Raw genomic sequence first — 24,964 nt, forward strand, 5'->3', positions numbered from 1 at the left:
CTTTTTTTTCTCTTTTCTTTGTTGGTATCAGGGATTGAACCCAGGGGTGCTTAATCACTGAGCCACATCCCTAGCCCCTTTTATTTTTTATTCAGAGGGTCTTGCTGAGTTGCCTAGGGCCTTGCTAAACTGCTGAGGCTGTCCTTGAACTTGGGATCCTCCTGCCTCAGCCTCCCGAGCTGCTGGGATTACAGGCATGCACCACCGCACCAGCCACCCTACAATTCTTCGACTGGTGACATTATTCAAAAACAAAGGCAAAATGAAGGATTTCCCAGAAATCATAAAATCGGAAAGAATCAGCAGACCTCTACCATAGGAGTCAGTAAGGGAAATTCTTCAAGCAGAAGAAAGATGGTTACAGGTAGAAACCTTGATTTGCACAAAGGAAAGAAGAACTTGAGGTGGTAACGAGGCAGGTGCACCTGCATGCTAGAAGGATTGCATGTACCTGTTTCCCCATGGTTTTACCATAATTAAGAGTGGTTAAAGCAAAAATAATGCCAACATTTTTTTAACACATGTAGATGTGCAATGTTTATAACAACACAGAGACCAGGTAGGAGATGTGGAAATAAGTGGGTCACATGATTCTTGCACGTGAAGTAACAGGATCATTTGAAGGTGCACTGGTTAAGGTAAAGATGTGCACTAAAACCCTATTGTAAAGGAGTCACTAGAGTGACACAAAGCTGTAGCTATTAAGCCAACAAAGAGAATGAGGTGCAATCTTAAAAATAGCTCTTTGTGCTGGGTGCAGTGGCACACACCTGTAATCCTAGCTGCTCTGGAGGCTGTGCAGGAAGTTCGCAAGTTCAAGGCCAGCTCAGCAACTTAGCAGGACCCTGTCTCAGAAAGGGCTGGGCAGACATAAGATGCTCTTGATTTGTTGGTCATACATATTGCTTTGATTAAAGTCCAAACATAACAAGTCTTTAGAGACATTTTGTATCAAATGAAAAACATTGTGTTTTTACAAGTTACTACGTAATATAGAAATTTAGTACAAAAAAGCAAAATGTACGGGCTAGGGCTCAGTGGCAGAGTGCTTGCCTTGCACATGTGAGGCAGTAGGTTCAATCCTCAGCACCACATAAAAATAAACAAATAAAATAAAGGCATGCTGTCCATCTGCAACTACCAAAAAGTCTGGAGATGTGGCTCAGCGGTTAAGCACCCCTGGGTTCAATCCCCAGTATATATAAAAAAAAGCAAAATGCAAAAAAAGTGTATGTATATAAAGCTAATAAAATTATCTGAGGAATGTAATGCTTGTTTATTTTGTGTGTGTCCTTGCAGCCTATTTTACATGTATGTATGACATGACATACATGTGTGTGTGTCTTTTATATATAAAAGAGACTGAAATGTCTATCCAGGCAGAATATGTGACCAGACCTGAGCCTGTGCAGGGAGTTTGGGTGACCATTAACTCTACACTGATCTGATGGACCACAAGTCATAATGTGTGTTATCTACACTTCAGTCAGCAACAGTAACAAATCTCCAAACATTAGTTTCCCTGCACACTCTGTGTTCATGATATTACAGTGCTGTAATACCCTTCTTTGTAATTGGCAGTTTTCCTTACACTTAGTTAATATAGTCTGACATTGATACAGTGACTACGGCTTTCTTTTCACTAGAGTTAGCATGGCATTTCTCTCTTCAATACTTTACTTTTAATCTCCGGCAGTCCCCTCTTAACCATGGTTTAGCTTTCCACAGTTTCATTTACTTATGGTCAAATGCAGTCCAAAAATATCAAGTGGAAAATTCCAGAAATAAAAAATTTCCTAAGCTTAAAATTATATATCATTCTGTATAATGCTGTGAAGTCTTGTGCTGTCCCTCCTGAGGTATGAATACCCTTTGTCCAGAGTATCAACAATGTATATACTACCTGCCCATTATTCACTCTTGGTAGCCATCTTGGTTATCAGATGGGACTGTTGCAGTACCTCAGTGCTTACATTCACATACCCTTGATTTTACTTAATAGTCCCAAAGCATAAGAGGAGTGATGGTGGCATATTTATTGTAGTATATTATGGTTATTCTATTTAACTATTAGTAATCATTGTCATTCTCTTAATTCATAAATTAACTGTAAGTATGAAGACATAGGGGAAAAACCCAGGGTATATAGGGTTCAGTGCCATCTGCAGCTCAGGCATCCACTGGGGGTCTCGGGATGTATCCCTGGGTGGGGGGCACTACTGTATATTTCAAGTGGACTTCTAGACACCAAACGGTTGGATCTTGTTTTCTGAACCCACTGATAACCTGTTAATTGGTACATTTAGGTCCTTGATGTATAATGTGATGATTGATCCAGTTGAATTAATATCTGCTGTGCTTGGTACCAATCTCTGTAATCGCCCTGGTTCTTTGTGCCCTTTTTTTGTCTGTCACTTCTTTCCTGCCTTTTGATTCCATCTACTCTCATTTCTCAGCACACCTGTTATACTTCTTTCTTTAGTGGTTGCAATGTACATTTACAACTAACCCAGGTCCACTTTCAGATGACACTGCCGGGTCGAGACTGGTGTCAGTACCTCACAGCAACAAAGCTTTCCTGGTGCTCCTGCCACCGCATCATGCTGTCATCTCACATGTACGTATACAATTCTCATCGGGGACACTTGTTAATTTTGTTTTGAACAAACATCCAAGAAAAATTAAGTTGTTTTTCTTTTTTATGTAAGTCTCTTTCCGGCCGGGATCATCGTCCTTGTCTTTAAAGGACTTCTTTTAGCATTTCTTGCCAGGCAGCTTCCTGGTGACACAGTCCCTCCATGGTGTGTCTGAGAGTTTCTATTTCTCTTCACTTTGAAGGCTGAGTTTTCAGGACATGGCTGTAGGTTGGGGGGCTTTCACCTCAACACTTCTAAGTGTTTTGCTCCGCGCTCTTCCTTGAATAGTTTCTGAGCAGTTGAATATAATGTGTCTCGTTCCCAGAGTCAGGCTTCTTCCTCTGGCCCCTTTAAGGTGTGTGTGTTTGGTGGTAGTTCTGTTTTGGTGTTGGCTTGGCTTTCTCTTGGTGCTGCAGTTTGGATTCCTGGAGGCCGAGGCCAGGTGGAGTTCTTTTGTTGTTCCTTCTGCGTGAAGTTCTCTGAGCCACTTTGATTTGGTACTAGTTTGGGAGGTTCTCCTCTTCTCTTCCTTGGATTCCCATCTTGTCTACATGACACCTCTTATCTTCCCACAGTTCTTAGATGTTGGTTCTTTCTCTACCTGTCTCCCTCCCCCTCTCCCTCTCTCTCTCTCCCTCTCCCTCTCCTCCTTTCCCGCTCCATCTCCCCTTCTCCCCCTCTCCCTCTCCCTTCTCCTCCCCCACTCCTCTCCATGTCTCCCTTTCCCTCTCCCTATCTCCCTCTCCCTTGTTGCCCCCTCCTTCTCTCCCTCTCTCCCTCTCCCTCTCCCTCTCCCTGTCTCCCTCATCTCCCTCTCCCTCATCTCCCTCTCCCTCTCCCTCACTGTCTCCCTATCTTGCTTTGCTTTCCTGTTTTGGAAGCTCAGACATTCTTTGCTCAGTGGAGTCCAGTATGTTAATGAGCTCATCAAAGCTGTTCCTCATTTGTGTCCCAGCATTTTGTGTTTCCATCTCTTGCTGACTTGTCCCTTCTGCTGCTGCCTGTTCTCTGTCTTTCCATGAGAGCCCTTGGCAGGTTAGTCATGGTTGTTTGGGGGATTCCTGGTCTGAGGGTCCCAGCATCCCTCCTGGTGGGAGTCTGGTGTCCATGCTTGCTTGTCTCTGCTCAGCCTTTGCCTTTTAGTCTGCCTTGTAACTTGAGCACTGGGGAAGGGAGCTCCTGGAAATAGGCCTTGGGGAGTGTCCAGGAGTGGGAGGCAAGTTTTCTGAGGCCCCTCCAGCGGGTCCCGTGAGCCTGCATCCTGGGCTGGGAATGTCCCCAGTGCTTCTCGCTGTTGCCCTCTTAGGTGGAACAGCAGGACTCAGGGTGCTGGATCTGGGTGCCTGCCTTCCCCCAGGTGACACAGGCTCTGGTGAATCCCAGTTGTTCAGACTCTGATAAAGCAGTTTCTCTAGAGGGCAGCCTTGTTAGGAACAGAATGCTCTGGCGTATGTCAGAAAGGTCCAGAAACAGGAGGAACCTGGAGACAGTCTCAGTGGGAACATTGAACTCCTGCAGGTAAAACCCACAAAGGTGGAGGGCCCCTGTGATTTGGCGGTGGTCCTGAGTTCTTTTTCTTTTCTTTTCTTTTTTGGTGCTGGGGGTTAAACTCAGGACTTCACTCTGCAGAACAAGCTCTGCCCACTGGGTTCCCTCCCTGGAGTTTTTGATATTCAACTTGCCTTCTGAGCCTCCAGAAACCCATCAATCACAGCCTGCCTTTGCCAAGACCAGTTACACATTTTCATAGCAGCTTTGTTTATAGACAAGAACTGGAAACAGTGCAGATGTCTATCAGCAGGTGAGTGGATGCAGACTCCCCAGGCCCACCTTAGGAGACAGAGTGGGGGTAGGGCCATACAGTTGATCTCTCAAAAATAGGAAAGGCTGAGCTATTGGCACATCGATGATGCTCAAAATGATTATGTTGAAAGAAGCCAGATTTAAAAAAAAAAAAAAATACAACATGCTGTATGATTCCATTTACTGAAACTTCTAGAAAGTATATAGTAACAAAAAGCAGATCAGAGGATGCTCAGAGACATGAGGGGATGGTGGAGGTATGAAGGGATTGCAAAGAGGCAGGAGGAAACTTTTGGGGTGATAGACATGTTGGTTATATTGATTGTGGTGCCCTCACAGCTGATGCATAGTATTGGAACTCACCAGAGAGTCCTTGAAATGTGCAGGTTGCTGCCCTTCATTGAAACTGTTTTTTGAAATTAGCTACAACCACCAGGGAGCAGAGAAGCCCCCAAGTGGTCTCTTCCTTTACTGAAGACTATGATGTAGAAATTGATTTCAGAAGAAATCTCTTTCCTGTCCTTGAAATGTTTTGAGCTTAGCAGTGCTTACCTGCTGCGTGGCTAAATCAATCCTGCTTCAAATGCTGTGCGGGATCTTCAGGGGTGTAAGTACCACATAGGCAACATGATGCCAAAGCGAGGTCTCTCTGCCCCCAGATGCAGGTCCCTTCCCTCATGCATCAATCCTTTGGGGATAGAGGGGAGAAGCCCTGCCTGGGGTTCCAAAGCCTTTGGAAAGAAGGTCGAGGGGTCCCGGGGAGCAAAGAGGGTTGGGGACGTGCCAAGGGATGAGTAGGAGGTGCGCACTGGGAGGAGGGAGCTCCACGCAGGCCTCCACTGCTCACCCACAGTGTCCCAGGAGGCTGGTTCAGAGCCAGGGCTGCAGGCCAGGAACATCCGGGGCACATTGCAGGTGCGGGGGACTCTGCCGAGCCCAGGGAAGGGGATACTGGGGCTGAGCAGCATGCATCAGGGGAATCGGTAGATCCCATCAGCCAGACCCCTTTCCAGGGCAATCTTGAGGCCCTGCTGCAGGGACACCCAGTGAGGATGCTGGAGGAAACCTTTCTGTCCAGGAAGGTGGCGGGGCCAGGCGTGCTGGTGTCCTTGGGCGAGCTGGCTACGGATTTTTACCTGAAGTCCCCCTGTCCCGCCCCTTGATGATCCTCCTGGAGTCGGGCCCCAAGTGACTTCTCCCTTCGCAGTTCTTAGGGGCTACCGAGGAACTGTCTGGGGCCCTGGCCCTGAGGGCGACAGGGCTTTCAGTGTTTGTTGACTTGAGTCGTGGGGAGTTTGTAAGGAGGACTCCAGCCCTCCACCTCTACCCGCAGACATCCAATGGATGGCTAAAGGCAGAATTAGAAGGGCAGCATCTCTGCCTCAATATATTGCCCATCCATCCCCTTTGCCTGAGTCACCTTGGATTTGTTACTGGGAGCCCAGCCCAGGGACCCTGCCTGGACCCTGCTGGCTGCATCAGTGCCCACCAGCAAAAGGAACAGGCAAAAAAAAAGAAAGAAAGAAAGAAAAAGGAAGGAAGGAAGGGAGGAAGGAAGGAAGGAAAGGAAAGGAAAAAAGGAAAAAAATGAACTTTATCTGTTTGATCAAACTGGGGAGAAGCAGCTAGAAGGCTTGGAGGTAGCCCCTGTCCCACAGAAGTGGTTACAGTTTATAGAAACAAAACCCAAGTGATCTACATACGTGAATTTCCTTGGCCTGAAGAAGAAGCAAAAACGGGACAAAACACAGAAAATGCCTAGCAGATGGCCTGCTGCCCAGGCCTGAGGAAGGGCGGGACCCATCTTAGCTTTCCTGGCTCCTGAGGTGGGCGTGGGGGTTGCAGCAGAAGGAAGTTGCTCTTAATTCAGAATTGAGACCCCCCTGCCCCCATGCAGTGTGTTTCATGTCCCAGGAGCAAGGTCTGATCTGATGCGCATCTTGTGAGAGCCAAAGCAGGTGACACAGCTCTCCTGACAAGGCCCCACCTGGCCAATCCTGAGATGATGGACAGACCTCACCTGGTCAGGACCACCTGCTTTGGCAGCTGTGCAAAGCCCAAGCCCTTGCCCTCATTCCCCTTTCTATAAAAGCTCCAAGTCATTGTCACCCCCTGAAGACAGGCTAAGATGTGAGTCCCCCTGCCTTCCCCGTGTGGCTACACTGATAAAAGTTCCTTTCCTGCTGGGCGTGGTGGTGCATGCCTGTGATCCCAGAGATTCTCAGGAGGCTGAGGCAGGAAGATCACATTTGAAGTCAACCTTGGTGATTTAGTGAGACCCTCAGCCACCTAGCAAGACCCTGTCTCAAAACAAGAAATAAAAAGGGTTGGGGTGTGCTCAGTGGTAAGGCACCCAGGTTCAATTCCTGGTCCTTCACCTGGAGCTGAAGCTCCCTGCCTCCTTTTCTTTTCCGGGTTAAAGCTTCCCCTGTGCATTCAGTCTCATTGGACTTGGAGTTACCGTTGACTCAACTCAGAAGTTCCCATCGCTGTTATCTCCACCTCCTCTTGGTACTGGGGATTGGACCAGGGGCTCTGCCACTGAGCTACATCCTCAGCCTTTTAATTCTTTATCTTGAGACAGTGCCTCACTAAGTTGCTGAGCCTGGCCTCAAACCCACAATCCTCCTGCCTCAGCCTCCTGAGTCACTCTATCACAGGTGGGTGCCACTGTGCTCAGACTGTGGTTGCATTTGGATGCAGTCCAAGCTGCTGCAGGTTTGGGGAATGTTCTGTGGGCATCTATATAACAGTACCTGGACGGGGGTGCTTTCTGAAGGGTGCACCAGACCCTCTCGCTGTTTGCTCTGTGGATGTGCTGCCTGGCCTGCAGTGGGTTAGTCATGGAACATTCAGGAGAGATCTAGGGCACTGGGCAGTGCCCTCCAGCCAGCAGGTGACCTGGCAGGAAGAGCCCTTGCAGCAAGGAAGGGGGTGGCACTCTGTAGGTGAAGGCACAGAGCTCTCTGATGACTAGTGACCAACTCAATGTGAAGCAGAAAAATCCCATGAACTTCATGTTCAAGTACAAAGTTGGCTAGGATGACTGGGTGGCATTGCAATCTCCTGAAGGTCCTTCTTGGATACATACACAAAGAGAGAGCGAGGGATTAAGGGACAGGAAGGAAACACAACTTTTTCAAACACTGAGATCTGGAGTCCAGCTCCTGCCATGTAGTCAGTGAATGAATGGATAATAGTTGTTTCTACAGGACCATGTGACCTGGGGCTGCTCGGCTTCCTGTGGGCCCTCAGCATCCCCATCTATAAAGCAAGGGCACAGACCAAGGGTGCTGTCTGCTTTCTGTTGCTGTGACAAAGCATCTGAAGGAATCCCCTTAAAAGGAAACAGGGTTTCTTTTGGCTCATGGCTGCATAGGTCTCAGTCCATGGGACCTTAGCCCTGTTGCTTTGGGCCTGTGGCAGCACAGAAGGACATTCTGGCAGCTGGAGCATGTGACAGAGGAGGCTACTCACCTCTGGGAAGTGGGGTGGGGGTGGGGGTAGGACTGGGCTGGGTCCCAATATCCCCTCAAGGGCACACCCCTAATGACCTCATTCCCTCCATTAGGCCCCACCTCCTAAAGGTTCCATTATGTCCCAAGGGCCACAGGCTGGTGACCAAGCCTTTAGCACATGGGCAATGGGGACATTTGACATCCAAACCACAATGCCAAGTGATCATTAACTGGGGGCTAACCCCTGGTCACTGGGCCAATCCCTTCCCACACCCCAGACCTGGGAAGATTGACTGCCATCTGCAGGACACCCACTGCAGGCAGCTGCCCCAACCAACATGGAAGTCCTTAGCAGAGGCTTTTTTTTTGCTGGGGTGGGGGGGGGAGGTACCAGTGTTTGATCTCATGGGTGCTTGACCACTGAGCCACATCCGCAGCCCAATTTTGTATTTTATTTAGAGTCAGAGTCTCACTCAGTTGCTTAGTGCCTTGCCATTGCTGAGGCTGGTTTTGAACTTTTGATCCTCTTGCCTCTGCCTCCCGAGGTGCAGGGATTACAGGAGTGTACCACTGCGTTGGCCAAGAGGCTCATTTTTGACAGTGGGGTTTCCTTGGAGAGAAAGCTGTCCCTTGCCCTGGCGGACTTCCCTGATTTGCTCACACAGCAGGGCTGTGTCACTTTTTCTTTTCTCTGGAGAGCGACTCAATTCATACCTAGTAAACACAGCCCCACAGGTTCTCTGATTAAGAATAGTGCAGAGCTGGGGAGCAGTGGTGCATGCCTGTAATCCCAGCAACTCTGGAGGCTGAGGCTGGAGGATGGCATGTTTGAAGCCAACCTTAGCAATTTAGTGAGGCTCTGAGCAACTCAGTGAGACTCTGTCTCTAATGAAGTATTTTAAAAAGGGCTGGGGATGTGGCTCAGTGATAAAGCACCCCTTGGTTCAACCCCTGGTACCAAAAAAAAAAAAAAAAAAAAAAAAAAAAAATATATATATATATATATATATATATATATATATATAGAGAGAGAGAGAGAGAGAGAGAGAGAGAGAGAGAATAGTACAGAAATAAGGGAAAACTCAGGCTAAGATCTTAACCCTGCAAACGCAGCTGGTAGAGAAACGTGCTGACTGTAGGACTATGGGGATTCACCCCACCAAGACTCAGTTAGCACATGCTCTCAAAACTTGTCACCCTAAGGGCTGGGTGAGCTCAGTGGTAGAGCACTTGCCTAGCACGTGCAAGGCCCTGGGTTCAATGCCCAGTGCGGCAACAAAAAGAATTTCAAAACCCCATGTCATCCTCAGGTCCAGGGAGAGCAGTCAGAGCAGCTGTCTGTCCCCTGAGACTGGGCCTGGGAGGACTCACTTGGGAAGATGCCTGGGGACTCATCAAGGGTCCGGGGAATTGCCACCAGTGCGGCTAAGGTCACTCCTTGATGGCAAACTGAAACCTGTGAGCCATGTTTTCTGTGACTCTCAGGAATCCCTTCCACACCTCTGTCCTTAAAACAGGGAAGAGTAATAATGTCACTCAGTCCCTTTGTACTGCTGGGACCACAGTGGCCTTTAGAGGAGATCTCATGGCTGCCCTGGGTCACCCCTGCTTCACATCCCCTTGGTGACCAGTGGTCTCTTCCCCCCTGAATGCTGTCCAGACCCGACTCCTGGGGGGCAAGCCTTCCCCTCCACCCTCCACCAGGGCTCACCAGCTGCCCTGGGGCACGGGAGGCTGTGACCCAGGCTTGGGTAGGGCTTCCCCCCTAGCCAGAGCCGTCCTGACAGCCCCAGGCTGCAGCCCCAGCCTGGAAGTGGCTGCCTGGAACAGAGAAGAAGGTTGCTCCCTGTGGACCCTCTGGTCCCTCCCTTCCTCCTGTTGAAGGAGCAGGTGAGGAATGGCTTGTCCTTAGCCCTGTGCAGAAGCTTCCAAAGAAACCGCTTCAAAGCCCTGGAGCAGGGGAGGGAGTTGAAAGGTTTGGAGATGGAGCCATCTGAGAAGAAATGGCAGAACTTCAGAGCATGAACAAGAGAGCAGGAGTTCCAAGCCTCTGTCGATGGAGTTTCTAGCAAAACAGGATGTTGGTTGCAGGAGCAACAGGATCCAGATGCAAGCCAGGCTCAGATGACCCCATGGAGTACCATCAGGCGACCAATGGCCAGTTCAAAACTGTATCGTAAAAGAGCTTCCAGTCCTGAAGCGCAAACTATGCCAGGGGCCTCCAGGCTAAGTGACAGAAGCAGGCACACAAAGACACATGGCCTGTGACCTCACTCATGGGGAATATAATACAGTTTCACCATAGAAGTAGAAAAAATGATTGTGACCAATATTTTAATAATGATGATTCATGCTGGGTGTGATAATTGACAGCTGTCACTTTACAAATAATGTCGATCAGACGCTCCCTCTGGGCCATATTCTGGGCCAGCCACTCTACCTGCCTTGCCTACCTGATCCTCACAGTGTCCCCAAGAAGCCAGCACAACAAACCAGAAAGCACAATGTCCCTGCTAGCAAGTGCAGGACCTAAGGCTTGAACCCAGACACAGAGACCAACCAAATCAAATACACATGAAATATTTACTGGAATACTGGTAGAAATCTAGGTGAAGAGGCTGTGGCCTAGAAATGGGGAGGGTTGGCTTTAATCCTCAAAACCCAAAGCTGTCAAGATGCTTCATTTGACCATCCACATTAGAAACTACTCTCCAATGAAATATGCCCCAAACATTGTCAAAACACAGAAATCGATTGGGAGGAAATGGCAACCCAGTAGAACAGGAGGCACAAGGAGAAACACAGATGAGGACTATGCACGGGAGGAGGTCACTGGAACACAGCTGGCAAGCAGATGAACTCAGGCTCAAATGATGTATTTTATTTATTTATTTTACAAAAACTAAGGATGTTGATAATATGTGCTGGGAAGGGGATAGGAAGATAAGCTTTTTTCATACACTTTGGAGGCACATTTAACATTATCCAGGAAACTTAAAAAATGCTCGAATGCTATGCTGCCTACAACTCAGAAATTTAGGTCTTGGTACGTGCCCTGGGAAGCTCCCAGAAGGAAATTTGTTTCAATGTTGTGTTAAATTATAAGACATGTACAATGAAATGGCCATTGGCAGGAAGTCTGTGGCCACAGTGAATAAGGAGGCACGTGCTGACTGCAAGTTCTTAGGACCTGTGGGTGGAAAGAAGACCCTGGACCACATGTTTCAGCTTGTGGGACACAGACACAGCCCTGAACATAGGCTGGTCCAGCGGCACTGTGTGTCTCTCCAGATCCACACAGTGTGGAAACCGCAGCCATCACTTGGCTTTAGGGACAGTAGCTGAGGTGATCCTCTTTTCTGAGAGATAGGGGACCACGGGTGACTCCCTAACAAACAGATGACCAGAGCCACCTCTGGGGAGAGTCTGGGCCAGGGGGTGATGGGAGAAGAGGAATTTGACTTGAGTTTGTGGTGGTTGGATTTTTTTCCAGGAGAAAATCTGGTTTCTGCCATAATGTTTCCCCTTGGAACTTTGGGCAAGCCCTCACCCCACCCCTTTCCTGCATCTGCTCTCACGGGCTGAGTTCTGTTCTCCCAGATTCACAGGTTGAAGTCCTGAGCCCAGAGCCTCAGAATGGGAGCTATCTGGACATAAAGCTTCTACATCAAAGTGGGGTCACTGGGGAGCCACCCTCGTCCACGATGCCTAGAGTCTTTATAAGAAGAAGGAATTTGGTCACATAAGAGACACCAGGAGTGTGTGAGCAGAGTGTGTGACCCTGTGAACAGGTGGCAGGAAGGCGGCCATTGATGAGCCAAGGGGAGAGGCCTTGGTGTGAGCCACCCCTGAAGACAGACAGCTTTTCCTCTGAGATGAGGAGTAGGATGAGGATGGCCACTTGTTATCCCCAGAGCCCTGGGAGTCCCTGATGGAGTCATTAGGCAAGGGGAAAAGTCAAAGGCACGGTGCTGGGGCTGGGGCTCAGCAGTAGCGCACTTGCCTGGCATGCGTGAGGCACTGTGTTGGATTCTCAGTACCATATAAAAATAAATAAATCAAATAAAGGTCTATCAAGAACTAAAAAAAAATTTAAAAAACCAAAAGCACATAAATTGGATAGAACAAATCAAATGGTTTTTAAGATGATAGGATCACATGTCATCTAAAACTCTAAAGACTACACACAAACACATGGTTGGTTTTATGAGAACTAATAAAGGAAGTTGGCAAAGTCGTAGGATTCCAAGTGAACACACCAAAATTGTTTTAGTTAGCTTTTCCTTACTGTGACCAAAATACCTGACAAGACCGATTTAGAGGAGGAAAAGTTTATTTTGGCTGAGGATTTCAGAGGTTCAGTCCAGGTTGGCCGACTGCATAGCTCTGGGTTGGGGGCGAGGCAGAACATCATGGCAGAAGGGTGTGGAGGTGGAGAGCAGCTGAGGCATGGCCAACAATAAGCAAAGAGAACTACGATAACCAGGGACAAAACATAAAGCTGAAAGTCATGACCCCAAGTCCTACTTCCTCCAGCCACACCACACCTGCCTTCAGTTACCACCCAGTTAATCCACTTCAGTGTATTAATCCACTGATTAGGTTACAACTCTCATAATCTAATCACCTTACCCCTACATTATCTCACATGTGAGCTTTTGGGGGATGCCACGTATCCAAACCATAATAAATTCACTGCATTTCTATGTACTAATAATTAATCTGAAAAGAAAACTATAAAAATAATACCATTTGCAATAACATCAACAAAGAATAAAATAGCACTTTCAAATTAACCAAGGAAGTGGAAGATGATAGTGTAATGATAATGATAAAGCATTGTTGAAAGAAATTAAAGAAGATATAAATTTGTGGAAGCATCCCATTTTCATGAATTGGAAGACTTAATATTATGATGTCAATACCACCCCAAATCTACAATGCGATCCCTAAAAATATACCAATGACAGTTTAAAAAAATTTTTTAGATGTTGATGGAACTTTATTTTATTCATTTATTTATATGTGGTGCTGAACCCAGTGCCTCACACATGCTAGGCAAGTGTTCTACCACTGAGCCACAACCCCAGCCCACCAATGACAATTTTTAAAAATATTTTTTAAGTTGTCAATGGACATTTATTTATTTATATGTGATGCTGAGGAAAAAAACCCAAAAAAACAACCCAGTGCCTCACACATGCTAGGTAATCACTCTACCACTGAGCTACAACCCCAGCACCCAATGACAATTTTTGCAGAAAAAAAAAAACCCATCCTAAAATTCTTATGGAATATCAAGGGAATCCAAGTAGCCAATCCAATTATGAAAACGAGAAACAATTAGAAGGACTCAAACTCCCTGATTTCAAAAACCTACTACAGAGCTACCACAATCAAAACAGTGTGGTGTTGACAGAATGCCAAACAGAGATCAATGGGACAGAATAGAATGCCCAGAAGTAAGCCCTTGTGTATTTGATCAAATGACTCTGGATAAGGGACACAAGACCTTTCAGTGAGGAAAAGAACAGTCTTTTCAGCAAATCATATTGGGGAAAACTGGACATACACATGCAAAAGAATGAAGTTGAACTCTTACCTAATACACACCTACAAAAGAAAACATAGGGCAACAGATTCTGGACACTGGAGTTGACAGTAATTTTTTTTATAAGAAGCACAGGCAACTAGAAAAAAAAATAGATATATTGGACTTCATGAAAACTGAAGTTTTGTTCATAAAAAGATAACATCAATACAGTAAACAGACAGTCCATTGGATGTGAAAAATAATGGCCAACCACATATTTTTTGCACCACCACACCAGGTGTGAAGCATAATTCTTAGCAGTAGGCTGTGTATAAAACAGGATGCTGACCTTAAAAATCCCCAATGTTTCATAATAGTCATTAAGTATGCCTGCTGTTTTCTTAAGCAAGGCATTATGTTTTGATGTTTTCCATAATATATTATTTAAAAATCCCTCTACAACAAATACAGACTTCTTTTATGAGGGGTAGAACCATAGAGACCCGAGGAAAATTATAACAGTGTATCGGAAGTAACCTATAAAATTACTAAAATTTGAGTGTGCACCCTATCTCCCCTCTTTTGCCCTGGGGAAGAGATTTTGTTTCATTTGCCTTTGATGCTCCCAACACTAATTAGTTAAATGTAATCTGTGAATGGTGACAATCTTCACACACACACACACACACACACACACACACACACACACACACCCCTACCTTCCCCACTCAAAGCTTCCTTATTCTCAGGCTACACATAAACAAGTAGCTAAATGACAGACTCTGGGAGGCCAAGGCCAGGTCTGTGCTGTATCCCGGAATATTGAACAGTACCTGACACCTAGTAGGACCTCAACATCTCTCTGTCCAGTGTATATAGGACCAGAAATACCTGACTCCCTGTAGAGCAGTGTGTTCAGTTGGATGCACCATTTAAAAGTGAGATTTCCAATCCATGAAACTACAGAAGGCCTGAGGGCTGACGGCTGGGGAAAAGGTCCTATGAGAAAGGGTGAGGGTACAGATGTTTGCAGCTCACAGATGTGATGGTTTGTTATTGTCCCTCAAAAGTTCCGGTGTGATACAGTGCAAGTTAGGAGAGCCTTAACCTACTTAGTGCATCGAACCCCTGGTGGGGACTAACTGGGTGGTAACTGTAGGCAGTAGGGTGTGGCTGGAGGTGGTGGGTCTCTAGGGATGGCCCCTGGGGTTGCTACTCTGTCCTGGTGAGGGGAGCACTCTCTCAGCTTCCCAGGTGTCCTGTCATGAGCTGCTTCCCTACTCCACGCCCTTCTGCAGTGATTTTTTAATAATAATAATAATATTAAAATAATAATTATTATTGTTGTTATTTTGTGTGTGTGCAGTGATGTTCTCAACTGTGAAAAGGTGTTTAAAAATCGACTCAAATACGCCGACCCCCACAGCAAGGAGAATGGTAGGCGCCTTTTCAGGGGTTCAGTGATTTTCAAAAGGGTGCCACCGGATTTTTTTCTTGAAAACCCCAATGTTTCCTGATGCATGTTGTTGTGGGAGATATGCTTCCATTCTCCTATGACCAGGGATTTGTATTCAGCTTGGCACAGAATGGGTTGGTCGCCTGTAAGGAATGTGAAGTAGCACGTGTTCTTTCTGCTCAATGGACAGGTAGATCATCACCTAGGACATGTGAGTCTGTAAAAGAGTACATGTAAGAGGTTACGGTTGCATGTTGCCTAATACAAGTTATTGAGTTGAAGTTGCATTTGTTAATTTTAAAATATGGAAGGAAGTATGGTGTTTGGTCCACTTGAGGATTCACTCGATAGAGTATCAGACTTTGTTTCTTTTTTGTGGCACTGTAGAAATGTGAATGAGAACAAGTTGGTGACATCTTTCAGGTGGAAGCATTGTCCGAGGACGCACTCATCAAGTTGGCCAAGAAGCCATTTTGTGAATCCCCTGTTGACTCAAGTCTTTTGATGATGAATTCATGTATGGAGACGGTAATTCTTCATGGACCTTTGCATTTGGTGAGTCACAGAACATGTCTGAGTAGATAATCATTTACCAACATGTCCACAATAATCTCACATATTATGCATAACAGGTCATGGCTGGGTAAATATTACCATTTCCTTTTTTGCATTTAAGAAAACTAATAATGACATTATATGTTCTCCCTTTTTTTGCCTTGAAGTATGTCTGTGTCTTGACCAAGCATGATTGTTGGTAGGTAGGCTAGCAAGAACTTGAATTCAGGGATTTTACTGTCATGTCAATCTATTGTTTTTCATTGATTTCTATTAATATATGCAGGTTGGCATCCATTACCTTTTTAGCTTTTGACTTTCCCAGCTGTGGGCACCCTGACAGCCCTCAACCTCCTGTAAGCACAGACAACTCTATAAGGAACCTGAGGATAAATTTCCCTGTGCATGTCCCCTTGTGAAACTGCTTAGGCACTACGTGGGTAATGTACACACAGGTGGAATTTCTAGGTCAAAGTGTGCATGTTTCCTTCTTTGACTAAGCACTGCCAGGTGGCTCTTCTGAATAGCTCTACCTGTGGCCAGGATTGTATTATCTAGCTTTCTAACTTTTGCATGTGGAGTAGATACATAGTGGGAGCACACTGTTTTTGTTGGTATTTTTCTTGGTATCTATTCTGATGCTTTTCACTGGGGGATTTTCTCCTGTGAAAATGGGCTTCCTCTGGATGCCTCTACCCGTTCCTCTACTTGACCTTATTTTCTTCTTCTTTTTTAAATTTTTTTCGATGTGACTTTTTAATTTTAGTTTTATTAAAGACATTGTCCCTTGCCTGCATAGTCTATATCTAAAGCACTAGTCCTTGCTCCAAGGCCCAGCTTGCTCTCAGCTGCCCCAGAGGGGAACAGTCTTCAGTGTTAGCCAAGAGACACCCCTGCAGGGGGCACAAGTGCTCTGGCCCTCTGGTGACTTGCCAGCAGTGCTTCCCATGCACACAGAGGGTTTCAGACACGGAGTCAATAGTCTGGGTGGTCTTTTGTTGCCTTTTGATCTCAAGTTGAGCTCCTCTGGGAGGTCATATTGAAGTCCTTCTGTGTACCTGACCCATCATTTTAAACGATATTCCAAGTTCACTTTTTGTGTGTATGTTGGTTCTGGGGATTGAACCCAGGGCCTTGAGCCTGTTAGGCAAGTGACCTACCTGAGCTACACCCTCAGAGACCCTTGTAATTTTTTCCCCCTTGGTCACAAGGTCTAATTGCCAAGGCTGACCTCACACGTTCCTCTTGCCTCAGCCTCCCTGGTGGCTGGCATGACAGGCATGCACCTGGGACTGTCACACTCTAGCCTGTGATGGGAACTCATGTGCATCTGTCCAGGGCTGAGCATGGTTATGCAGTGCTCCAGGCTCCCTGCAGGGCTGTGGAGGCTTCTGGTGCCCAGCAGCCCTCGTGCCATGGCCAGTGCTCCTCCCAGCCGAGGGCAGGCAGCTGCCCATTGCTCTAGGCTGACCTTATTTTCTTCTTATGGCATTGTTTGTCCATTACGAGTCTAACAGGTCTTCTAGAACCTTTAAACAATTAGTAAAATCCCTAAACAGTAAGTGAGCATGCGCAGAAATTGGGCTAAGGTTTTGGGAAGCACGATGTTGGATGATATTTTCATGGCTTGAATATATCATCCAACATGAAGTTACATTTTATTACTTACAAAATAATAAAATAATGAAGCAATACCATGGGCTGAGCCAAAATATATCCTTAGGATCTTAGCATTCTGTAATAAATCTGCATCACTTGAAGTATAGATTTGATCGTCTCTGGGTAATGAAATGGAAGTATAGGTATCAAAGCCAATGATCATCTGTTTCCAATTTTCTATGATTTGGATCAAGTGGTAAAGGGGTGATATTTATTAATAATGGATCAAATAGGTTCATAATTGTTTTAGAGTACAATTAGATGCCTTCAAACTTTAGGCTATATGGGCACATTTGAGAACGGTTCCAGCCATTCTCTCATCCTTTGGGTCATTCCCCTCCTATGTCATGTGAGACATTTTCTATGTGAGGCTTTAAGAAGAAGAAGAGAATATTCTGTAAAGAAAACCTTGTGATCTGTGCATTATAAAATTGAATGGGTTCATTCAGAAATCAGAAGTTCTATTGAAAGATATTTGCATGAGCCAAATAAAACCTATTTCTAGGTGTCCTAGTGAAGACAAGGTTTTATCTTTATATGTCTCATTGTCTCTGCCTTGCGACCAGCGCGAGCTTCATGAAAGAAGGTTCAGTTCATAAGAAATTGCTAGTGAGTTTTCAGTTAGAGAGACAAGACTCTCATTACCTTTCACACAGCTCCGAGATGGCTTCTCCTAGCTCCCGCTTCCAGCCACCTAATGTGGTGGCGAGGTTTACACAAGAGACTAGGGAGAGAGGGAGAGCACGCCAGGGAGTGAGCTTTTATTGGGGAATAAAAAATTCAAGGGAAAATCCCATCCAGTGAAGGTTAAGGGGGGCAGCATCCCAAGGTCAAGGATAACGATCGGGTCTTCAGGTCAGTGGCCAGGCACGCCTCTGCACGGACAAGCCCTCGGACCTGGGAAAGGGTGGGGAATGGCTCTGACACAACTGTGTTTGAGCACCTCTCACCCAGCCAGGGAGGTAAGTCAAATCACGTGTGAGGATGGCCTCCCACAATTGTCTGTTGTTTTTTTTGTTGTTGTTGTTAAAATGAAATTCATATGTTGGCAGACCATTTTTTCAGATGTGTAACTAGATGCCATTTAAATTACCCACCTTTAAATGTAGACAGTTTGTACATGAACACTGCCTGTCTGCACTTTTTTTAACAACCAGTCTGGGCTCAGGAGCCCAAATACCAATGTTAGCTGGAACATGTTCTCCAGTTTGGCCTATCTGCCAGTATCCCCTCAGGTCATCTGTTCAGCTTCCTTACTCCTGCTCCCTCACTGGCTTTCATAGAAAGCATAGGCTATGTATGGATCAGGGACACCAATCCCACACATTGTGTTCTTTGAGTATCCAAAGTCCCACTTTTCACTTCGCCATGCCTGACATAGGCAGTAATATTTATCAGCAAATGAGAGGTTTTCAAACATCTAGGTCTTCCAGCCTCCCAAATTTGAGAAACAAAATCTGTGCTATGAATTACCCAGTGTCTTGTATTCTGCCATCACAACACAAACTATGCTAAGATGAGTCAATCAGCAGTCTCCCAAGTGTTTACATTGTGGTAATTGACACCAAACATCCTTTTTGTAATTAAACCATTTTGGAGTACACAGTTGAGTGGCATTAAGCATGTTCATGTTGGTGTATAGGTGTCGCCACCCTGCATCTCCAGAACTCACGTGGACATACTCTTGCCATCAGTGCTGAATTCTAGTGCCCTTGAGGCCCAGGAAAAGAACATTGTACTTTATCTTTTTATGAACCTGATAATTGAGAATCTGAGATAAGTGAAATCCTACAAAATTTGCCTTTCTCTGGACACGATCATTTTCAAGGGATGCAGTTCGCCCCCACTCGTGGGCATACCAGGTCCTCTGCCAACTCTGTGGGTGTTTCAAATGCACTCTCAGTGACAGTGGTGACTGTGTGCACATGAGCTGTCTGTCCAGCTCAGATCCCAGGATCTAGGGTCTTGGGTTCCCCGCAGCCTATAGGTTGCCTCCTCCTCCAGGTCTCTGCAGGCCAGTGGCGCGAAGGCCCTGGGCCTGGTGGTTTCCTTAGGTGAGTGCAATACGTGTCCACAGTGTCCTGGGTCATGCTGGACTATAAATAGAAGCAATGCCTGGATGCTCCTGGGATCTCAGTGGGCTCAGCCTGCGTGCTGAGAATTGTTGTGACCTCCTAATTAATGGGCCCCCAGAATCCCAGAGGAAAGGGCAAGTCCAGAGCCAGTGGAACCTCAGTGTCTCTGAGAGAACTTTTGGGGTGGGGGGCCGGGATACATTGATGTGATGACCCTGATGCAGAGTCACGTGCTTCGAATCCAGGTAGAGGTGCTCAGGAGCAGCCTGGGCTGGCACGTGGGTTCCCCACCTCCACACCCGTGGAACATCTCGGGGCTCTGAGAAGCACAGCAGCCTGACCACGTGAGGGCATCTGCTGTCTCTGCATACAGTGAGCTGGGTTTTCTTCACGTCTCTCAACAATTCCACATAACACCAGCTCTGAACCCAGAGTCCTGGGCACTTAGTTGAGGCTCCATCAGCTCCCACCTCTCTCTACCTGACAGAGCCCTCCTGGCTCCCTCTGCACTCATTACATTGAAGATGAAAACCTGGAGGGTGGGACTTCCCATCATCCAGAAGTTCCCAAACACATTCCACTGTGTCATTTCTTCCTGGCTGGAGTGGGCCACAAGCACCCTGGCATCCATGTGTGGGAACCATGGTAGTATAATCAAGAAACAGGAAGGAGAGGGGTTGGACTGATGTGTACAGATGGCAGGGCATAGTACAGAGTGGAATGGAGAGTTCTCACCCGTGGTGATTGTTGTGATGTGCACAAATGCTCTGCTGGTGCTGGGCTGCCCGCATGGTTTCCAGGGTCTTGAAAGGCTACAGATGCCCACAGAGTGTTCTCGGATGCACATAGTGGGAGGCCCATTGCCCACTACGTACCTGTGGAAGAAGTAGGAGACCCCCTTAGTGTGGAGGTGCCATCTAGAAGGCAGTCTCACTTCTCTGAAAAACTTGATTGGAAAAAAAGGGTATGGACCTGTGCCCAAAGGGCCATATATGCTCCTGGAAGTTGGTGGTGGAAATAGTTCTCCATTAATCACTCCCTCACTCACTAATGTCCTTGTGTCCTTGAGAAAGGCTCTCCCTTTCCTGGTTTTCCTGAATAGAAATCCTCTTGCATCTTGAGTGAATAGGGTTATGCATTGTGCAGAGGGTGTTGGTCCACTGAGCATCTTAGAGACTGTCCTCTATGGAGCCTAATGATCCTCATTGGGGAATGAGGCCAGGGTCCTAACTGTGGTCAGTGTGAGGAAACCGTGGGTTCAGCAGAGGGAAAGAAGGACAAGGGAAACTCAGAAGTCCCTTCATGGCCCCTGGAGTTAGAGGACTTACCCCTTTGCACCTGGGATCAGGAGACCTCATTTCCTTGAGGACACGCACACTCAGGAGTAGGTCTTGAGTGTGGGGTCCTTACTGGGGTCCAGGGCTGTTGTTAGCCACCAGGAATGACAGTGCTCTCCATGCTCAGTGGAGCCATTTTTGCCAGGGAGGAGAGCCCATGGTCACGCCTTGTCCAAAGCGTCCCACGCCAGGGGCTCCCATCCCTAGCACTCCTGTCCTGAAAGGAAGCCCCTCAGAGGCAAGGTGGGCCCAACCACCTCCCATGTGTTCACTCATCACCGTGTTCCAGCAGTCACCCCAGTTAACAGTCCTGATGGGATTGGATGTGGCTCAGAATGTCACCCTCATGAGCTCTACCCTGCTCCAGCTGCAGTTCTGCAGTGGGAGAAACAAAACCTCAAAACACATGCACATGAATGAAAAGAGCAAGAGCCAGAGCCCAAACAGGCCAGGTGTGGCAAGGACAGCTGGAGTGCCTAGGTTGGGACTCAGAATTATGTCAGTGGGGTGGCATTGCTGCTGGCACCAGCATGATAACAGAGAGCCAGCCCCGCTCATTTTGGGGAGCAGTGTGTTGGGGAAGGCAGCAGAAATTGAGAGGCAGGATTGAGTTTGGCCCTAGGAGGAGGTTGGGTAAAAGGCCAGTGTGGGTTGGAGGGCCTGGGCAGATAGAGAGAGGCCAGGGCACACCCCAAAGCCTGGAGACTGCACTTGATGTCCAGGGTTGTGAGACACCACCTCCCCTCTTACTCACAACTGAGAGCAAGAGGCATTGATAAGTTCAGTTTGTGTGCGGCTGCATCCAAGGTGGCTCGGCTAGGCACCTCTGTTTCCTTGACTCAGGAGGCTGGGAGTCCAGCCTCCACTGAGGCTCGGCTGGGAGGATCAGAGTCTGAGTTCATGCCTGTTGTTCCTGGTAGGATCCATGTTGGCTGAGCCTCAGTGTTTTTGTAATGAGAGGATGGGTGACTGTCATGTCTTTATCACAGGACACACTTGCTAAATGGATTTGTTTGCTCTGAGGAGGAAAGAGAGAGAGGGAAGTGGTGCTGGAGACAGGGATGCAGACAGGGGTCATGGACTTGGCATAACTCAGTCTTGGAGATGATATCCCATCACCTATACCCACTTCAATTCCCATGAATCCAGAGGCTGAGCCCCCTTGAGGTGAGGGGTGAACTGGTTCTGGGCAGCAGGATGCTGTGGTACCTCGGAGTCTCTGTGAGACCCCAACACTCGATGCACTTGGGCCCTTTGGAATTCTTAGGAGAAGCCTTGGGAAGTTGTAAGGCAGAGGGGAGCAGCCTCTGCATCTCAGTCGCCTCCAACTTGCCATGGTGCAGAGTGGGAACTGCAGCCAGGATGGGACGGACATTGGCCACGTCCCTGTGTGGGACACAGGCCTGATTGAGTTGGGGTGCATTCTTTGTCTCTCCCCTTCTTGTGATTGTCCCATCTCTACATTTGTGCTTTAGCCACCTGTGAGTCCCATCTCTGGTTTCAGAGAGAATAGAGGGTGTTATGGGCCAATAGACACAATAACCCTAGAGATTAGATGCTACCCTACTTTCCAGAAAAGACTGGGCACACCATGAGTTGCACAATGATGGGACCAGGGTCCAAAAGCTGCTGAGAGGGAAGGACTGGTTGTGAATGCATTTTTGAAGGCTCCAAGCTGGAACTCTACTGGCACCAAGCAGGGCAGACGCTGGTGGGGGTATTTGGGTAGTTGTTGGTGAACACATGCGCACCTTATATGGGTAGGCATGGAGGAGAAATCAGCAGCCCATAGGGCTTTTGAAAGTGGTCTTATGTGAAAAGAGGCTCAGGTATGGGCACAGGAAATGACATCATCGCCTTGACAATGGATCAAACAGAACATGGAACCCTGGTATCCAGGCACCCACTTCACTGACCAAGCCATCCGAGCTCATTTGGTTGGAGACACGGGAGTGAGAAGGATGTTCTCCTGTGGTTGCAAACAATGCCGAGCCTCAGGCTCCCAGGAATCTCAGGGGGGCCCACTAGCCCTTTTGTGGATACACTGGGTGAGGCTTCATCTTAGACGCCAGAGCCTCTGGCAATTGTCGCAGAGGAGCTCAGGAGTAACAGTGAGTAGCACAGGGCAGGGGAGCCCAGCAGGCCCTCTAGTCTGATCCCTGATGAATGGCCCAGGACTCCTATTCTGACTGCGTGTGTGTGTGTGTGTGTGTGTGTGTGTTTGTACTGATGGGAACTGTCCCATTGTGCTTTGACTCTAGTGTATTGGCACAAGGCATTTTTCTGTTTGTCACCATTTCCATTTTGAACCCACCATTCTTGGTCCCAACCCAGGGTGAAAATGATCAGAACACGGAGGAGCCCTTCAGGGTACAGAGCCTTGTACCTTACAGGCAGGACCAGCTTAGGAATGAGCTCCTGCCTGACATGTGTGGGAGGAACCTACATTTCAGCAGCAACATGGGGTTAATCTCCTGGGATTTCATCCCCACCCAGCAGGTGCTGGATCTCTTGTTCCCAAGGTAAGCACCAGACCACGAAGCCCAAGTGTGTAGCCGCCTCATGCCTGGGTCTTGGGGCTGCCATGTACCTCTCAGGGACCCAAAGGTTTGTGATACCTAGTGAGATAGAGGACCACGCTCATAGTGGAATGTCAGCCCCGAGTGGGACGAGTCCTGGAGGTGCCTGCCACAGCCTTGAAAGGGGAGTGAACTCCCCCCTCTCAGGCAGAGAAACCATCCTGACTCCAGCTGATCCACAGACGTCCGTGGAGCAGTCCCCACACACTGGGCACCACAGCTCAAAGGTATGCACTGAGCTCATTCCCAGGTGGACTCAGTGAGGCCAGGTGGTCTTTCTGGTGTGATGTTGGCTTCGTGAAGAAAGTAGATCTGTGCCAGAGGCGTCTCAAAACTCGGGCCTTGGGCAAAGCACTTTTGGGTTAATAAAGACATGTTAGTTTCCATAGTGGGCCAGAGCTTCCTAGCTGGGACATAGCTGCATGGGGGCTTTGGAGATGGCAGCTCCCACAACCAGAGAGATATGTGGGAATCAGCAATTTGGGCTCATTCACTGATGAACAAGGAGAAAGCACCCACTGTGTGAAGACACGTTTCCAGTCACGTTTCATAATTCAGTGAAAGATGGGGTGCAAATGACTGCCATTGTGTCCCTTTTCATGGGGGTCAGCCTGAAACCGCAGGTGCCATGAGTACATATCCTACATGTGACAGCATCCCTGACTCCATGAGGCATAACTGCACGTTGTCCTCTTCGGTGAACATGGTGGACCCTGGACCAACTTCAACATGGAATGGGCTTGGGGTCAAGAGGGTGGGCCCCTGTTTCCAGAATAGGGACTTGCAAGGTGATTTGACTTGGGAAGGCTGAGGAAAGACTGTTCTCCCCAATTCTGTTTCCTGCATGCAGTGTAAGCTCCGGGGCTTCAACAGTAGGAGGGGTAAGGCAGGGAGTTGTAGGTAGTCATGGTCCTCTGGGGAAGGCCCTGGGACAATGGATCCCCCCACACTACACCTCCCAGTCCTCCCCCAGGGCCACAGAGATGTGCTCTGCACTCATGGGAAAAGAGAGGTCCGTTGCTGCTCAGGGGGACTCAGTGAGAGCTCACAGAGAATGAGGTAGCATTGCAGCCCATGCCAGGGGGGAGGTGTCTCTGGAGCCCTGAGAAGAGTGGGCAGGAGGACAGACACTCCTGGAAGGTGCGATCCAGGTTGGAGAGCACGTAGCCAAGAGGAAGAAGAGTGTCAGGCCTGCCCAGAGGAGGGGAGAGCTGGTCATACCATGGATCTAATGCTCCTTCATTGAAGGTTCTTTGCCTCGCGACCTGTCCTGTCCCTGCCTGTACAGCCACTGTGACTTGTCTGAGGTGGACTGGTGTGTGCAGAGCCAGGGAAGGTTCAGGAGTATAGCGTCAGAGGTTTGCTCTGGAGGCCGTGGCGAAGGCAAGGCCAGGGTTTTGCTGACTCCACTCCTGCCTCCCCACAGTGCCTCACCTTCCTTCCCGGGGACCTGGGTGGACTTCTACACCGAGGCTTCCCATCAGCCTCCGGGCTCTCTGAGTCTGCAGCTGCTGCTGCTGCTATCCATGTGGCTCCTTCTGGGTGGCTTGAACCTGGAGCACCAAGCCCACCACCTGCCGGCCCAGACTGACGATGGCAAATCAAGCCAGGCAGAGCCTGAGAGCCAGGCGGACTGGGGTGAGCACCTAAGGGTTTATGAGGAAAGGTCCGACTGTTGTCCCACTGCGGGGAGTCTGTATGCCTGGTGTTGGGATGGAAATTAGGATAAGCCTTTGTCCACTCAGGAAGTGACCCCAGTCTGCAAAGAGGTCCTGTGTGGGCTAAGGGCCTGAGTTCTTCCTGGCAGCAGGGGTATTGTCTGTCTGTGCGAAGGTCAGGGCAAGGCAGTCATGTTGGCATCTTTTCTCCTCTA

General features: G+C 47.9%; 1 protein-coding gene across 5 annotated transcripts in view; it reads left to right on the plus strand.

Annotated features, from left to right (window-relative positions):
• Positions 1 to 2,545: 2,545 nt before the first annotated feature.
• Positions 2,546 to 24,964, plus strand: part of LOC114083077 (uncharacterized) — a 32,452-nt gene continuing 10,033 nt past the window's right edge. The window contains exons 1-5 of one of the 5 annotated variants that reach the window (XM_071601902.1): positions 2,546 to 2,617; positions 4,251 to 4,437; positions 15,310 to 15,441; positions 22,847 to 23,034; positions 24,518 to 24,729. In XM_071601902.1, coding sequence (XP_071458003.1) covers positions 15,391 to 15,441; positions 22,847 to 23,034; positions 24,518 to 24,729 — 451 coding nt within the window. In that variant the 5' untranslated portion in view covers positions 2,546 to 2,617; positions 4,251 to 4,437; positions 15,310 to 15,390. Of the gene's footprint in view, positions 2,618 to 2,847; positions 4,438 to 14,799; positions 14,868 to 15,309; positions 15,442 to 22,475; positions 23,035 to 24,517; positions 24,730 to 24,964 lie in introns of those variants that run through there. The other 4 variants (XM_071601901.1, XM_071601900.1, XM_071601903.1 and 1 more) reach the window with 4 other exon arrangements.

The sequence above is a fragment of the Marmota flaviventris genome, chromosome 14, assembly GCF_047511675.1.
Source record: "Marmota flaviventris isolate mMarFla1 chromosome 14, mMarFla1.hap1, whole genome shotgun sequence".
Classification (NCBI taxonomy): domain Eukaryota; kingdom Metazoa; phylum Chordata; class Mammalia; order Rodentia; family Sciuridae; genus Marmota; species Marmota flaviventris.